The 17224-nt window shown below is 39.2% G+C and overlaps 2 protein-coding genes across 13 annotated transcripts in view; one reads left to right on the top strand and one right to left on the bottom strand.

Annotated features, from left to right (window-relative positions):
• ECI2 (enoyl-CoA delta isomerase 2) overlaps positions 1–17224 on the top strand; it is a 101148-nt gene that overhangs the window by 78104 nt on the left and 5820 nt on the right. For all 4 annotated transcript variants that reach the window (XM_077143489.1, XM_077143486.1, XM_077143488.1 and 1 more), the window contains exons 3-8: positions 3338–3436; positions 3633–3818; positions 5621–5690; positions 10421–10523; positions 11270–11390; positions 15719–15808. In XM_077143489.1, the coding sequence (XP_076999604.1) occupies positions 3338–3436; positions 3633–3818; positions 5621–5690; positions 10421–10523; positions 11270–11390; positions 15719–15808 (669 nt within the window). The remainder of the gene's footprint in view (positions 1–3337; positions 3437–3632; positions 3819–5620; positions 5691–10420; positions 10524–11269; positions 11391–15718; positions 15809–17224) is intronic.
• LOC143668884 (testis expressed protein 56-like) overlaps positions 3517–17224 on the bottom strand; it is an 81687-nt gene continuing 67979 nt past the window's right edge. Inside the window, exons 4-7 of one of the 9 annotated variants that reach the window (XR_013168610.1) lie at positions 13293–13403; positions 8397–8457; positions 5539–5738; positions 3517–4015 (exon numbers count right to left, since the gene is read on the bottom strand). Coding sequence is in view for 4 of the 9 variants with exons in the window: in XM_077143493.1 (XP_076999608.1) it covers positions 13311–13403 (93 nt within the window). In the remaining 5 variants the exon portion in view is untranslated. Of the gene's footprint in view, positions 4016–5538; positions 5739–8396; positions 8458–9528; positions 11410–12519; positions 12578–13292; positions 13404–17224 lie in introns of those variants that run through there. The other 8 variants (XR_013168611.1, XR_013168614.1, XR_013168613.1 and 5 more) reach the window with 8 other exon arrangements.

Here is a 17224-nt window from a genome sequence, read left to right as displayed (position 1 = left end):
AAATCAATTGACCATAGATTTGTGGTCTATTTCTGCACTTTCAATTCAATTCCATTGGTCAATGCTTCTGTCTTTATGCCAATACCATGCTGTTTTGACCACTGTGGCTTTATAATAGGTTTTAAAGTGAGGGAGTGTTAATCTTCCCACTTTGTTCTTCTTTCTTAGGATGCTTTTAGCTATTCAAGGTCTCTTTCCCTTCCAGATGAATTTGGTAGTTAGCTTTTCCAAATCTTCAGAGTAGGTTGTTGGAATTTTTATTGGTACTGTGTTGAATCTGTAAATCAATTTGGGTAGAATTGACATCTTAACTGTATTTAGTTAACTATATTCCCATGAACAGGGAATGTCTTTCCACCTATTTAGATCTCCTTTGATTTTTAGCAATGTTATGTAGCTTTCTGTGTACAAGTCCTTTATGTCCCTTGTTAGGTTCATTCCTAAGTATTTGATTCTTTTAGTTGCTATTTTGAATGGATTTTTTTCCTTAACTGACTCTTCAGCTAGCTCATTGCTTGTGTATAGAAATGTTACTGATTTTTGCACATTAATTTTATATCCCGCTACCTTGCTGAATTTATTAGCTCAAGTAACTTTGCTGTAGATTTCTGAGGATCTTCCAATTACAGTATCATATTATCTGCAAATAATGAGAGTTTTACTTCTTCCTTTTCAATTTGGATGCCTTTTATTTCTTCTCCTGCCTGATTGCTCTAGCTAGAACTTCTAGCACAATGTTAATACCCACAGTGGTGACTGTGGGTATCACTTATTCTTTCTTCTGTCTCTTCAAATCTGGTGTTGTGTGCCTCTAGTATGTTTTGTATTTGGTCAACAGTCTTTAATCTCTGTTATTTCCGCTATTTTTCTATTTATTCTTTCAAATTCATCTTTGTGCTCTTCTACTGTCTTCTTGATCTCCTTTATGTCATTTGCTGTCCCACTTATTTTGTCAAGTAGAGTTGTATGCACATCTTTGATTAGTTGTTCCAATGTCTGTGTCTCCTCTGGTGTTTTAATTTGGTCATTAGGCAGGACTATATTTGTCTGCATTGTGATATGCTTAGTGATCTGCTGTTTTTGTCGCATGTAAATATCTTGATTGATTTACTTTGGGAATTTATTTCTTTCGGTAGTCTAAGGCCTTGTGTTTGCTGAATGGTTGTACAGCAGGGAGCAAGGCACAGGGTGGCGCACTCAGTATGGTGATTTGTTTCAGGGCAGCTATGGGCATAGGTTGGGGGTGAACATGGGCGCCCAGCGGCCAGGGAGGATGTAGCTGTGCAGGTGCACTGGTCTGGAGGTGTGTAACCCTGGTGTGTACATGTGTAGAGCTGTGGCAGCAGGTCGGCATTATGCCTTCATGGGTTGGGGGTAGGGGGGCAGATGTGACCCTGCTGCACAAGTCAGCACTTTCTCAGAGCTGGAGAGTGTGGCTGAGGGCCGTGTACTTATGTGGTTCTAGGACTGCTGTAAAGTACAGTTCCCAGAGCTGAATGACTTGAGCGATTGGGGGCCCGAGCGCATGCGTGGGCCTGGGAATGCCGTAAACAGATGCGCTGAGCTCAGGGAGGGTGGGGTGAGGCTGTGTGACACTATTACTGTGGGTGAGGGGAAGGGTCCGGTAGCTTGAGTATGGAGGTTAGTGCCTGCCGCCTTTTTGTGCTGGCAACAGCCTGCAGGGAACAGGGAGGGGGAGATAGTGCTCAGGAGGGGTGCAGGAGAGTTGGGTTGGGTTACACTTGGGGTGGGGGTGTGGGGCAGTTATGTGCACTGGGGGCTGGTGGGGTGGGGGCGCCTGGAGCGCCAGGAATGGGAGTGGGTGATTGGGATATGGTACGTGAGATGTGGGGTGAGTCACCAGTCACGTGGCTGCGCTGGTGAGGGTAGTGCGCCCAAGGGACACGGCCTGGCTTACTTCCTAGTCCTGCGTTCCAGTCCATGCACTCCTGCGGGCTCTGCCCCTCCATGCCAGGCTCCAGCTCTCTGCCACTCAGTTCCTTGGCCTCTGCAACCAGGGCTGCTGCATATGGTGCAGAAGTCTCTCCCAGGTCAGCTGCACTCCTGAATTGCCGCCTCAGTCGCACTCCTGTCCCTTCTCTAACTTTTCCATGGAGCAGGGCTGATCTTGAGCTACTCCAGTCGGCCTTCTTCACGGAAATCTCTCCTTGTCTTTTTGTCGTCTGTCTCCTTTCTTTGTTTTTCACATCTTTGTTCCTCTTTTAGCCAATTATATTTTAAAATTAAAACGTCAAAATAATGGTTATTAAAGGCTATTTTAAATTGCCATTTCTGAAAAGCAACTGAACTTATTTTCATATTAAAACACCTATTTCACAACTAATTGTGGTGCTGTACTTGGAAATTTATAGCTTTTTTGTGTATATGTTATTGTTCACAAAAAAAAAAGAAGGAAAAAGTCGATTGTGATGATAAAAAAGTATTCAAGCTCTCTAGCCTCCTATATTCTGGAGCAGCTAGAATAGAAAGTCTGAGAGGATCATATGGTAGCCCATGACAAACTCTGGAATCTGTCCTATAGCCACTTTTTTTTTTTTTTTTTTTTTACATGGGCAGGGAATCGAAACCCGGTCCTCTGGCATCGCAGGCAAGCATTCCTGCCTGCTGAGCCACTGTGGCCCGGCCCCTGTAACTACTTTTTGAAGAGTGCTTTGAAACCTATTGCTTTTTTATTTCTTTGCTTAAGTTTAAAAAGAACAAAAACAAAAAACACCTATTCCGCCGACCTTGACCCAAGTAGAAGGTAGTTGCTTTTTACTTGCAGTTGAGTGTCCTATCAGCCACCGGTCCTCTCAGCCTCTGGCCCTGCCCCTAGCTACCACTTTTGTTGCAAAACTACCAGAAATCCACCCCTGAATTCGTCCTGTTGGCACATTACTCAGCCCTGAGAATGTACTGTGGGCTTCCAAACCTTTGTCAGCTAGTTTCTTTTGTAGGCTGTTTGGGTGAGTATTTTGAGTGTGTATGAAAAATGGGACAATCAGAATAAAACTAAGTAACTATTAGAATTGTTTAAAAAGTAACTCCCTCACACCCTTTTCTGGCAATATTTTCAGATACAGGCAATTAGGACCTACCTTAAGAGATTGAGAGTTGTTAGGATATTGTTTTTCCAGTCCCTTTTCCCTTGTTCATCTGTTTTTAGCAACAACATCAAAGAGGGAAAGTTCAAATAAATTCCCGTGCCCTGTGAAAGATTCTGGGGGAGGTGAACAACAGATTTTCATGCTAGCTGTGGATTTTGATGGATCTTAAATATTTGGGGCTCCCATATGCATGGACATTTGAGCATGAACAGACCCTGTTCTTTTCACAGGCCACTGAAGGACCTTGTCATGTGCCAAAGCCAAGTGTCTTTGACTTGACCAATAAAGCAAAATGGGAAGCCTGGAATGCCCTTGGTAGCCTGCCCAAGGTGAATTGACATCTATTCTGCTTTTACTTCACACGTTGAACTTCTGAGAGAACCTTTAAACTCTTGTTGTACTGGTATTGAATCAGAGCCTCTGAACTTTTTTTCTCTGCCAAGTGCTATTTATTAGTCTAGGAAGTTTCTCACAGTGCGTATTTGGTGGCCGTGGCCTGATGCCCTTTGCTAATCCCCTCTTCAGGAAGTGGCCAGGCAGAACTACGTGGATATGGTGTCCAGTTTGGAGGCACCATCTGAATCCTTTGGCCATGAGAAACCTGCAGACAGCCACAGGCCTGGGTATGAAACCCTGCTGGTGACCTCAGAGGATGGCATCACAAAGATCATGCTCAACCGTCCCACCAAAAAAAACGCCATCAACACCCAGGTAACGGTGGCTGGGGATTGCGGTGCTTTGATTTCCTCCTCTGTCTGCAGGCTGCCTGCCTTATTCCTGATTTGTGAGCTCCCTTCTTTGCTTGTTCAGGACGATTAGTAGCTGTGGCCACGTCTTCGTGGGCGTTCAGGGTTTAGGATGAGCAAGTCTCAAGTGGATTCTGCGTCTTTGAAGACCCTGCGACTTCCCTAATAATAGAAGCACAAATAAATTAAATTATTATAGAATAAACATTTCAGATACAAGAGCATTTACACAATGATTGTTTTGCAAACCCACAACTAATAAAAATATGTAAAGAATATACATGGAGACCCCCTAAGTTTGGAGAATTTATTATAGAACACTCCCAGAAGTACCTTCATGCCACTTAGACTTCAAAATGCATCTTACTCTGCTTGTATGGAGGTTTTTCTCTTTTCGTACAAGTTGAGAGAGAAAGGAAGACAGACTTCACTGTAATATATTGTAACCCAGCTCATTTTAAACGGCTTCACAAGGACAACTTTAGTCTTTAAATTTTTCGTTAAACTAGAATGATAACAATAACCTCTCCCCCCAGCCTCTTCCCCTTGAAAAAATTATAGGGAATTAATTGGATGCTTGGTGCTGAACTGAAGTAAAATTAAAAAGGGCTATACCCCTTTCCCCTGGTCTATAATCTGTATTGTAGTAGAAACAGCATACTGATTTAAAGTAGACCTGGGTGAGATTTCCATAAAGTTGGGTATGTGCCATTCAATTGATAAAGTGTTTGACTCTCAAAACCTCCGTTCTGTTTTCCCCTGAAGCATTTCTCTATAACCGTGGGGATGATGATAATGGGTGCTCTTCACGGAGTGCCTGACAATCATTTTTCGCATCAACATTCCTTGAATTCTCACAAGGAGCTTACTTGTTGTTATACAAGAAAAACTAACGAGATTAAGTAGTAACCCTTTCAAGTTCATGTAACTAATAAGCAGGAAAACCTATATCAAAACCCTGATATATCCAGCTCCTAATCCTGGCTATGCCAGTCACCCTGTCATGCTAAATCATCATAAATCAATGAACAATGGAAGTATTTCCTCCCTGCATGGCCATGAATTTACTTTTATTCATATATCAAATCAAGTCCATATGTTTATTATTTCTGTGTCCGTGTATCTGTAAATATCAGCTCTCTTCATTGTTCTCTCCCCTATTGAAATCTCATATAAAGAAGAAATCGTACCTGTTTTACATGCATTAAAACGTATAACAAGGATAGGTCCAAGCTATTCAGAAATGTTGCTGATTTAGAATGTTTAATCCATTGCAATGTCTTGGAATTCCAGCATTTTAGCATTGATTAACATTTCCCAAGCCACCTGGAACACTCTTCCTGAGGTCACAACTTAAACATGCCTTCGTGGAGATTCCCCTCTGACCATGTCCCATCCCTCTGGCCCTAAATAAGTCTCACTGCCTTCTCTGAGCTTCCTCTTGACTCTTTGCTTTTCTTTCCAGCAATATAATCCTCTGTTAATTTCTAAAGCTCAAGGACTGTGTCATTTTTGTTCACGTTTTTGGGTAAGGTGGTTCTATCCCCCTAGCATCTACTATAGCACCTGCTATATAATATGCCCCCAAGTAATTGTAAAAGGAATGAAAATCCTTTCGGATATCTTTTTGGTTGTTTAAATACCACCAACATAAAATTTGAGCACTTTGCAGTGAGCAGACTTACTGATTGGAGTTTAGTGAATGAATTGGGTGATGGCTCTCATTTTCAAAGTATGTTTCTTTTCCTTCCCTTTCTGTTCACATAGATGTATCACGAAATTATGCTTGCACTTGAGGCCTCAGGCAAGGATGACTCAGTCTTTACCGTTGTCACAGGTGAGACATTTTCTCAGAGTTCTTGAATATCTTTCTGTTTGGAGGTTTCTCATAAGATATGAAATGGGACTAAATAAGATATTAGATCATTTCCACTACTGAGCTAATCTAATTCATAAATATGCAAAATATAATAGATAAATATTGTTCTAGTTTGCTAGCTGCCGGAATGCAACACACCAGAGATGGACTGGCTTTTAATAAAAGGGGATTTATTTTGTTAGTTCTTCAGAGGAAAGGCAGCTAACTTTCAGCTGAGGTTCTTTCTTACATGGGAAGACACAGGGTATTCTCTGCTGGCCGTCTCTCCAGGCCTCTGGGTTCCAACAGCTTTCCCCAGGGTGCTTTCTTTGTTCGTCTCCAAGGGCCTAGGCTGAGCTGCGAGTGCTGAGATGAGGTATGCTGAGCTGCTTGGGCTGTGCTATGTTGAGCTCTCTCATTTAAGCACCAGCCAGTTAAATCAAACATCATTCATTGCAGCAGGCACACCTCCTACCTGACTGCAGATATAATGAGCAACAGATGAGGTTCACATGCCATTGGCTTATGTCCACAGCATCTTCATCTGGCCAAGTTGACAACTGACTCTAACTACCACGCGTATATAGATATCTTTATAGTACATAAAGCAGATATACATTTGATACCTGGACTTGACACTCTAGAGAGCCCCAGGCTGAACTCTATATGGGAGCCCCAGAATAGATGCTCTGTGGAGTTCTGGACACTTTGCCTTAGATGTCACAGGATAGCTTAATACATCTCTCTGGGCCCTTTCCAATATTCTCAGTCACGGTGAGGGGCTTCACATCCATCCTTTTATGCAGACCCAAATCCTAACATTCATTTTTGACACTTGCCTCTCCTTCACCTCCCATGTCCAGTCTAATCCAAGATACCTTCATCATTATCTCCAGAATCAGTCTTTTCTTTGTCTCTCTGCACTAATGCAAGCCCCCACAGACTTCTGTCTGAACTGAAGTAGGCTCCTAGCTAGTCTGTCCACATCCTCTTTTACCACCTCTCTCCCATGCCCATTCAGTCTCCTTACTACATCCAGTATGTGTCCCCAAATAACCTTATTCATTTCCCATTTAAAACTTATATAAATTATATGCTTTATTTAAAAAAAAAACTTTCAGTGGTTTTCCACTGCTTTTTTCTTTTTTTTTTAGTTTTTGTCTAATTAAAAAAAAAATTGGGCAGGCCACGGTGGCTCAGCAGGCAAGAATGCTTTCCTGCCATGCCAGAGGACCCGGGTTCGATTCCCGGTGCCTGCCCATGTAAAAAAAAAAAATTTTTTTTCAGAGATGTTGTGGGTTTACAGAGCAATCATGCATGAAATACAGGACTCCCATATACGACCCCACCACCAACACTTGCATTGGTGTGGGAAATTTCTTCTAATTGATAACAATTTTTTTGTAATTCTATTTTGTAACAGTAATTACATTTATTATAATTGATGAAAGATCATCAAAGAAGTACTATAACTACTGTCCATAGTTTATGTAGAGGTACTTTTCCCCATAGTCCCAACATTATTATTATTATTATAATTTTTGTGTATGTTTTTAGTTTATTACTCATATACCCAAACACCAGATAAAGGGAGTGTCAGTCACAAGGTTTTTACAATCACAGTGTCACACAATAAAAGCTATGTGGTTATACAATCGTGATGAAAGAAAAGGCTGCTGGATTATAATTCAGCACTTCCAGGCATGTCCTTCTGCCTATTCTGATACACTAGAAACTAAAAAAAAAAAATCTCTGTAATGAGTCAGTAGTCATAATCATTTGTTAAATCTTAATTTCTCATTTACAGCTTCTTACTCTCATGGTCATTCTCTCAATCTCCTGTGATATCTGGGCAATGACTGTTATTTAGCTTCCATTTATTTGTGAATTTTCCAACCCTCTGCCTGTTATTGATCTCCAACTTTATCCCATTAAAATTCAAGAATGTGTTTTGTATAATTTCAGTCTTTTTCAATTTATTGAGACCTTCTTAGTGATCCAGCATTTGGTCTGTCTTGAAGAATGAATCATGAGCACTTAAAAAAATGTATATCCTACTGTTGTAGGGTGTAATGTTCTGTAAATGTCTGTTAAATCTAGTTCATTTGTCATATTATTCAAGTTCTCTGTTCCCTTATTGATTCTCTATCTAGATGCTCTATACATTTATGAAAGTGATGTATTGAAGCCTCCAACTATTATAGTAGAGGAGTCTACTTCTTCCTTCAGTGTTGTGTTTCCCTGTTGTATTTTGAGGCACTCTGGCTCCATGCATTAATATTTATGATTGTTAATTTTTCTTGATGAATTGTCTCTTTTATTAATACATAGTGTCCTAATTTATCTCTTTTAGTTGTTTTACATTTGAAATCTAATTTGTCTGATATTAGTATAGCTACCTCTGCTCTTATCTGGTTGTTTGCATGAAATATCTTTTTCCAACCTTTCACTTTTAACCTGTTTTGTCCTTTGGTCTAAAATAATAAAAATAGATCCTGTTTTTTTTTTTTTTTTTAATAATCTGTTTTGCCAGTCTATTTTTTTTGATTGGGGAGTTTAATACATTAACATTTAATGTTATTTCCATAAAGACAGTACTTTCTTCCACCATTTTGTCCTTTGGATTTTATATGTCATATCTTATTTTTTTTCCCTCTCTCTCTCTCTTTTTACCCTTTTACTTACTGTTAATCTTCACCTTTACACTCTTCTCCAAACCTTTTCTCTTCTATCTTTTCTGATCTGCATGTAGAAGATACTTATTTCTTGTAAAACAGGTCTGTTATTCATGAACTCTCAATGTCTGTTTATCTGTAATTATTTTTAACTATCCTTTATTTTTTTTAACTTTTTTTATTGTATAATATAACATACATACAAAGCAAAGAAAGGAAAAAGCAATAGTTTTCAAAGCACTCTTCAACAAGTAGTTACAGGTCAGATCCTAGAGTTTGTCATGGGCTACAATATGATCCATTCAGATTTTTCCTTCTAGCTACTCCAGAATATAGGAGGCTAGAAAGAATAAATATTTTTTATCATCACAATCATTTTTTTTCTTTTTTTTGTAAAAAATAACATATATACAAAAAACAGTGCATTTCAAAGCATGGCACAACCATTAGTTGTAGAACAGATTTCAGAGTTTGCTATGGGTTACCATTCCACAATTTTAGGTTTTTACTTCTACCTGCTCTAAGATACTGGAGACTGAAAGATCAATTTAATGATTCAGCAGCCATATTCATTTGTTAAATCCTACCTTCTCTGTATAACTCCACCATCACCTTTGATCTTTCTTATCCCATTCTGTAGGAGTATTTGGGCTATGGCTATTCTAACTTTTTCATGTTAGAAAGGTCTGTCAATAATATGGGGTAGGGAGATGGAATCAGCTGATGTTCTGGAGAGGCTGGACCCTCTAGGTTTCAGGACTTATCCAATCCAGGGCCCCATCTGGAGATTGTAGGTTTCTGGAAAGTTACCCTAGTGCATGGAACCACTGTAGAATCTTATATATTGCCCTAGGTGTTCTTTAGGAGTGGCTGAAATGGTTTTGGTTGGGGTTTGGCAAGTTATGATAGGCAGCAATGTCTAACTGAAGCTTGTATAAGAGCACTCTCCAGAGTAGTCTTTTGACTCTATTTAAATTCCTTTATTATTTTTTTGCGGGGGAGGGGTGCATGGTCTGGGTATTGAACCCAGGTTTCCTGCAATTTCCTTCATTTTTTAAGGGCAATTTTGCTGGATATAGAATTCTTGGTTGGAAATTTTTATCTTTCATTATCTTAAATACATCATACTACTGTCTTCTCACCTCCATGCTTTCTGCTGATAAATCCATACTTAGTCTTATTGAGCTTCCCTTGTATGTGATGAATCACTTTTCTCCACTGCTTCCAGAATTCTGTCTTGGTCTTTGGCATTTGCAGTCTGATTTGTAAGTGTCTTGTAGTAGGTCTATGTGGGTCTATCCTGTTTAGGGTATGCTATAGTTCCTAGACCTGTAATTTTATGTCTTCCATAAGAGTTGGGAAATTTTTAGTGAATATTTCCTCATTCTTTCTACCCCTTTTCCTTTCTCTTCTCCTTCTGAGATGCCCATAGCACATATATTTGTTTGCTTCATGTTGTCATTCAGTTCCCTGAGAACCTGCTTCTATTTTTCCAGTCTTTTCCCTCCCTATCTGTTCTTTTGTGTGTAGGATTTAGGTTTTCCAGTGCTTTTATTAAAAAGGCAGTTTTTCTTATTGAGATCCGCAAAATCCTACATGTTCTCCCCTGCATGTCCTTCAGGTCTCAGTTTGCTCCCCTGGCATTTTCAGCTTCAGGAATAGTGGTACTTCTTGCAACCCATCACTAAATCACCTTCCACAGGACCTTTGCATGTGCTTTTCCCTCTGTGGAATGTTCTTCCCACTCTTCTCTTTCTCATTTGCCCTTGCCTGTCCTTCAGGTTTCAGTTCAGTAGTCTCTTCCTCATGAGAGTCCCTACTTAAACTCCCCAATTAGACCCCAAATCCCCTGTGACATACTTTTATGTTACCATGTAGCTCCTTGGCAGCATAATCATGGGTGCATTATTGATGTTGATTTGGGTCCTATTAGTCCAGCTTACTCATAGTCCCTAAATTAGGTCCAGAAACTTAGCCTAGCACAGAGCCTGAATTCAACAATGAATGACTGGTATGTTTGTTTATTGTTTACAGGAAATGGTGACTATTATAGTAGTGGGAATGATCTGAGTAACTTCACTGATAGTCCCACTGATGGGGTAGAGGAAAAAGCTAAAAGTTCTGCAGTTTTACTGAGGTAAGAGGGACCTTTGTCTGATTGCTTTATTCAGTAAAGTGGTATCTGCTTGAACAAAAGCAAAGTACACACTTCCCCGCGTCTGTATAATTAATCGGAAGTATTAAAGAAGCATATTTCTCCAAGCTGCCTCCACCAGTAGATGGACAGTCACTTTGACTTTTCTTGTTCCTCCTACTACTCTCCATGAGATGAGTTTGGAAAGCATAAAAGTAGATGGTAGAAAAGAAAAGAAAAAAATAGTAAATGGTAGCTGTAAATGAAATTCTCCTCCTTTGAGGCAGGGGAATTTAGCCAGTTCTTATCCAGCCAGAGGAATGTGTGACTTTCGTCATTCTTGGTCTCAAGAAACACAGAGGATCCAAAAGCTTCTCTGTCCTAATTTGTTTGTCCCTGCCAAGCCTCCAGCGCCCACTGTCCTCTAAGGTTGAGCCCTTCCTAATCGCAGAGTCTGGGCCTGCTTACTGCCCAAATAGGAGACCTGGACCAAGGTCGATGTGTCGTGTGCCCCGTGCAAACCTCCCTCAGGTACACGCAGGCGGATGTTGTGGATGCATGCGGTGGTAGGCCACAGAGTGGACCAGCCAAGGGAGGCTTCTACTGGTTGGTATTGTGGAAAGAACGAAGAATAAAAATAACTGAAAATAAGAAGCCCTTCTTTTTCAGACTCATTACTGTCTTTCCTGTACGTCAGTAAACGATGCTTTAGAAAATGTGAACATGCTTTGATATTTCCATTTCTGCAGGAATTTCGTTGGCCATTTTATAGATTTTCCGAAGCCTCTGATTGCAGTGGTGAATGGTCCAGCTGTGGGAATCTCTGTCACTCTTCTAGGGCTATTTGACGTGGTGTACGCATCCGACAGGGTAAGCCAGCTCCCAGAACCTAGGAGGTTAGGCAGGTTGTGTAGAAATGAGGTCTTTTGAGCTTTCCCTTACTGTTGCTAGTAGTAGACAGATCCCATATGGGGCATGGTAGAACAGACTACATTTAGACTTTTCTCACTAATTTGACTAATTTTGTTTTCCTTTATTAATTTTGATTTTCCTTAAAAGCAAAGTTATGAACATCGTGTCAATTATTTTTCAATCTCCAATTTTAATATTGCTGTAAAGTAATCCTTGCAAGCTTGTTTTGGGACACTTGGGGGTGAAATAGTGTATTTGCAATTTTTGCAAATGAGTATTTGATACTTTTTCCCAAGTTAAATTCTGGAATATAGGATTTTAGACTGGGAAATGATTATAAGCATTAGCTACTCTAACTCCTTCCTTTGCAGTTAAGAAAACTGAAGTGGGAGGAGTTATATGCCTGAAATACAATTTAGCCTTGTGTTTTTTAAAGGGTTCACCATTGAATTCTATATATAAATTTTTATTCCTACACAGTAACAATCTTTGTCATCATAAGAAATAAAATTTTGAAAAGTATGGAAAAGTACAAAGAAAAAAACTTAAAAATTAGTATCATTCAGATAACCACTGTTAACATTTGGGTTATTTAACTTACTTATTTAACCAGCCTTTTGATTGCTAGGATACTAGGCTGTTTCCAGTTTTTGTCATTATAAGCAAAGATGTGATGAACTTAAGACTTTAGAAACTTTATTCTAGAACTTCTGCCTTAGCACTAGCTACCTCTCGGGTTATTAGATTCTTAGAGTGACTTTTGCTTTGTGGTGGTAAAATTTGCTGTTCTACAGCCTGGTGGGAAGCCTTTGGCTTTTACCACTGAAATGATTCCTAGTTTTTTTCAGAGGTATTTTCCCATTGAGACAGGAAAATATTTTAGTGTCCTAAACTCTCTTGGATCATCCTTTGTTGGGGATTCTGTTTAATCAGATTGAACATGCTGACAGACCTTATTCTTATTAATAATTTCCCTGTAAAAATAGAAAATGGGATTCTAAGTGCTGGGGTAGCTGCCTAACCTTCATAGTTGGAGATTTTTGCTTAAAAGAAGAAATCAGTAGTTTTGTTTATATTTTATGTTTTAGCTTACCTATTAATTTTTAACCTACTGTTAACAGAGGTAGGGTCAGTTTCTTCAGTACTTGGAGGAAAAAAAGTATCATATTTGAATCTTGTCCTGCTTCTCCCACTGAATTCGAAACTATTGTCGTGTTACATCACCCTTTCTGTGACTTCTCTTCTATCTTATGATGCAAATTGGAATTAAAATGAAATCAGAGAACCTAAAAATATGTTAGGTGCTAAGAGATTTGGCCCAAAGTAGAATTTACTTGACTTTTAGCACCTGCTACTAAGAGTTCCCCCGACATAATTAAACCAAGGACCAGTTGAAAATCAGGGGAAAATGCTGAAGGGAGGACCTGTGGGAAGAAATTCATTTAACAGGATTTATCATCTTCATGAGTAACTACCACATTAAATGGCATGGTTAATATTAACCCATGTAACAAAAATATTAATTAGAACAATACTTATTAGCTTCTCAGACAGCAGGTGGTACCTCTGTGTGCTAATAAAAAGATGGGAACCATAAAAATTACGAATATTTAAGTGCTTCCTTGGCACCTTGTCCATGCACTTTATCTATACATAAAAACACTCAGTACACCCACAGCCATATGAGATGGGACTCTTGTCCCCATTTTACACAGAAAGAAACTGTGGCCAAGAGAGATTAAGAAACTTTTCCACTGTCACCAAGCAGTCCGAGGCCAGAGCCTCACTCTCAACTACACTCTATTCTCTATTTCTGAAAATAACCATTTAAATGCTGTTCATTGTCAGCAGTGTTTATACCTGCTTGTGGGCCCTTAGCTATGGTTGCCAGTTTTGTTTATTTTTTGCAGTTTCCTGCTTATATTCCTTAGGCTTTATCTTCTCAGTGTATTTTCTTGAATAAGTTTTCTTCTGAGGGAACAGAAAAAAAGAGGTGAAATTAGCAAGTGACTTTTTATTTTATATTTTCATTATTTGATTTATTATATTGCAAACATTATATAATATTTATATCTTCTAACAAATATTCGTTAATGCCATGTCTGATTATAGGAAATAAACATACTTATTTTGTCTACATATTGCCAATTATAAATTAATTCCCTTTCATCAAGAAACACACAAAAAATCCTTAAACCTACCAAAATAACTAAAAATAGACCTATCTTTTAAACAACCAGTATTAAAGTACATTCTAAGAGTTAAAACCAATCAAAACTCTGTTGGACAAAATCAAGACAAATGACAGATTGAGGAAAATATTTAAACTCACAAACTATTCTCTGAAAGACACTTTTTAAAGTGCATCTATAAACTGAGATTAGAAACCTAATTTAAAAATGAGCAAGGATAGGAATAAATATCTCATAGAACATAAAATATAAAAAGCTCTTAAAACGTACCATATGGGTACATGGGTAGTTCAGTGGTTAGAATACCTGCTTTTCATGCAGGAGACCCGGGTTTGATTCCCGGACCATGCACCAAAAAAAAATACCATATATTCTCATTTATGTGATGTTCTAGTTTGCTAGCTGCTGGAATGCAACACACTAGAGATGGATTGGCTTTCAATAAAAGAGGATTTATTTAGTTAACGTATAGTTCTTCAGAGGAAAGGCAGCTAACTTTCAGGTTCTTTCTTACATGGGAAGGCACAAGGCAATCTCTGCTGGCCTTCTCTCCAGGCCTCTAGGTTCTAACATTTTTCCCTGGGGTAATTCCTTTCTGCATCTCCAAAGGCCCGGGCTGAGTTGCAAGTGCTGAGATGAGGTATGCTGAGCTGCTTGGATTGTGCTACATTGAGTCTCTCATTTAAGCTTCCCGCCAATTAAAACAAGCATCATTCATTGTAGGAGGCATGCCTCCTTGCCGACTGCACATGTAATCAGGAACAGATGAGGTTCACATGCCATTGTCTCATGTCCACAGCAGTAGAACTAGGCACCTTCATCTGGCCAAGTTGACACCTGAACCTAACTTCCACATATGAAATATGTAGAATATCTAAATTCATAGAGACAAAGTAGATTACAAGTTATCAGGACATAGGAGTGGTGAGAAGATGGGAAATTACTGCTCGATGTGGTGCAGAGTTTTATGTGATGAAAAGGTTTGGGTAATGAATGCTGGTGATCACAGCACAGTATTGTGAATTGTGAATGTAATTGCTATAACTGAATTGTTCACCTGAAAGTGCTTAAGATGGGAGTTGTATGGATGCTATTCCAAAAAAAAAGGCGTGTTGAAAGAAAAAGATAAGCCACAGATCAGGAGAAAGTATTTGCCAGAAATTTATCTGATAAAATATACAAAAAACTCTTACAACTAAATAAGAAAACAACGTAATTTTTTAAATGGGCAAAATATTTTAGCAGTTACTTCACCAAGGAATATATAAATCACTAGCAAGTACATGAAAAGATGCTGAACCTATTAGTCATTAGGGAGGTATAAATTAAAACCAAAATGAGACACCACTATCATATGTACTGGAATGATTAAAATTAAAAAGACTGATAATAACGAAGTGTTGCAAGGACGTGGAGAAACTGGAACTCACATACACTAGCCATGGGAATGTAAATATTACATTCACTCTGGAAAACAGTTTGCCACTTTCTTATAAAGTTAGACATACCTTTATTGGACAAGACAGCAGTTCCACTCCCAGGTATTTCCCCAGGAGAACTGAAAACATAAAGGCCTATACACAGATGTTCATAATAGCCAAAAATGGCATCACTGGTGAATAGATAAACAAATTCTAACACATCCATATAATGAAAAACCACTCAGAACAAGAAACAAACCCCCCCCCCAGTGAGTGATTCTGAAAAGGTTTAGGCTGAGAGAAGCCAGACACACATGATGTGTGGTTCCATTTATGTAACATTCTAGAAAAGGCGAAACTGTAGGGTTAGAATCCAGGTGACTGATTGCATGGGTTAGGGGAAGGGATTGACCACAGAGGGGCACAAAGGACCTTTTTGGGGTGATAGGAATATTTGACACTGTAGTTGTGGTGGTTACATGACTAGACATTTGCTACAGCTCATCCAATTGCATACTTTGAATGAGTAAACTTTATCATGTCTGTATTATTGTACAATACTCCTTATTTCTTAAAAAATAATGTTTCTTCAACTAAATATAGTGAAGATGTAGGCAAACAGTGCTCTTAACCAATCACTTGGTTTTCTTTTCTTTCTGTATCCCCCAAACAGGCAACATTTCATACTCCTTTTAGTCACCTCGGCCAGTGTCCAGAAGGATGCTCGTCCTACCTTTTCCCGAAGATAATGGGCCCAGCCAAGGTAAATTTGGGAGAGCTTAAAAATAAAGTTTATCAAGCCATCTCTCTTCCAGTGTAACAGATCACCCCTTTTCCAAAAGAAATCCCCAGCTCTAAGCTCTTTCCCTTGCTAATGGACAAAAGAAACAGAAGTGATAACAGATGGGGGTGATGGTGACACAACGTTGTGACATAATTAACAGCATTGAATTATATATGAGAATGTAGTTAAAAAGGGGAAATTTTAGGTTGTATATGTGTTACTAAATAGGTCTATACAACACAAACAGTGAACTTTATTAGAAATGATGGATTATAGGTAGTACAATTATAGTTAATAGTGTAATTATAAAAGTTCTCTTTCGTGAATTAAAACAAGTATAAAACACTAATGCAAGGTGTTCATAAGAGGGTGGTGAGCAGGGACTCTGTATTTTATGTATAACTTTTCTGTAAATCTACAGTGTCTCTAATTAAGAAAAGAAATGAGCAATGCTAAAAAAAAAATTAAAAGATTGAATATAGACCCCTACCTCTCACCATATACAAAAATTAATTCAAAATGGATCAATGACCGAAATATAAAAGCTAATGTTATAAAACACTTAGAAGAAAATATAAGGCCATGTCTTAAGGACCCAGTAGTCAGCAATGGAATTTTAGATTTTACACCAAAAGCACAAACAACCAAAGAAAAAATAGTTGAAATGGACTTCACTCCCCTAAAAATTTTTAGGGGAAGATGGCAGAGTAGGGGGCACTAGGACTCCATTCTTCTACCAAAACAAGTGTTAAGCGAGCAGGCACTGTCTGAAACAAGTATTTTGCAGCTCCAGAGGCCAGAAGAAAGCTGTACAGCATCTAGGGAAGGAAGAACGGGAGGAAGAGGCTGATAAATTACAACAAGGAACTGTAAATTGCTCTCTCTGCATGGTGGCTACCAGCGTCCATCCCCTACTCTCAGGACAGGCTGCCGGTTCCAGTCCCTGGCTAGCTGCTAGCCACAGAAAGGGACAGAAAAATCTTCTCCAAGAACAGGGGTGGGCAGGGCTAATCACTGATCACAGCTTTTGATAAGCAAATTTGGATTGCTGGGTCCTGGCTCTGTCGGTAGCTATTATTTCAACCCACCTCAGGCAAGGGTGGCAGCTGTCATTGTTAGGGCAGAGGTGGGGGAGATTTAAAGACTCAGCGCTTCCTTAAGGCTGCCAGGCACAGTGAGCTGGGCGGGCCGGGAAAACTCCAATTTGGGGAACCATTGGAGAACCTTTGGACACCTGCCTTGATCCCCTCTCTAAGGCACTGTGGAGTCAGTCTGTGCTCCCTTCATGGGTCCCTGGTCCTGTTGTAGCTGGGAAAAACTGACTTGGCAAAGTCCTCCCCAGGGTGACCCTCCTCCCAGAATTTACCCTCCAAGTAAAAGCAGCATGAAATAACA

Source organism: Tamandua tetradactyla, chromosome 25, assembly GCF_023851605.1.
Source record: "Tamandua tetradactyla isolate mTamTet1 chromosome 25, mTamTet1.pri, whole genome shotgun sequence".
NCBI classification, from domain to species: domain Eukaryota; kingdom Metazoa; phylum Chordata; class Mammalia; order Pilosa; family Myrmecophagidae; genus Tamandua; species Tamandua tetradactyla.
Note: the sequence above shows the minus strand (reverse complement) of the source record. Positions and strands in the feature narration are given on the sequence as shown.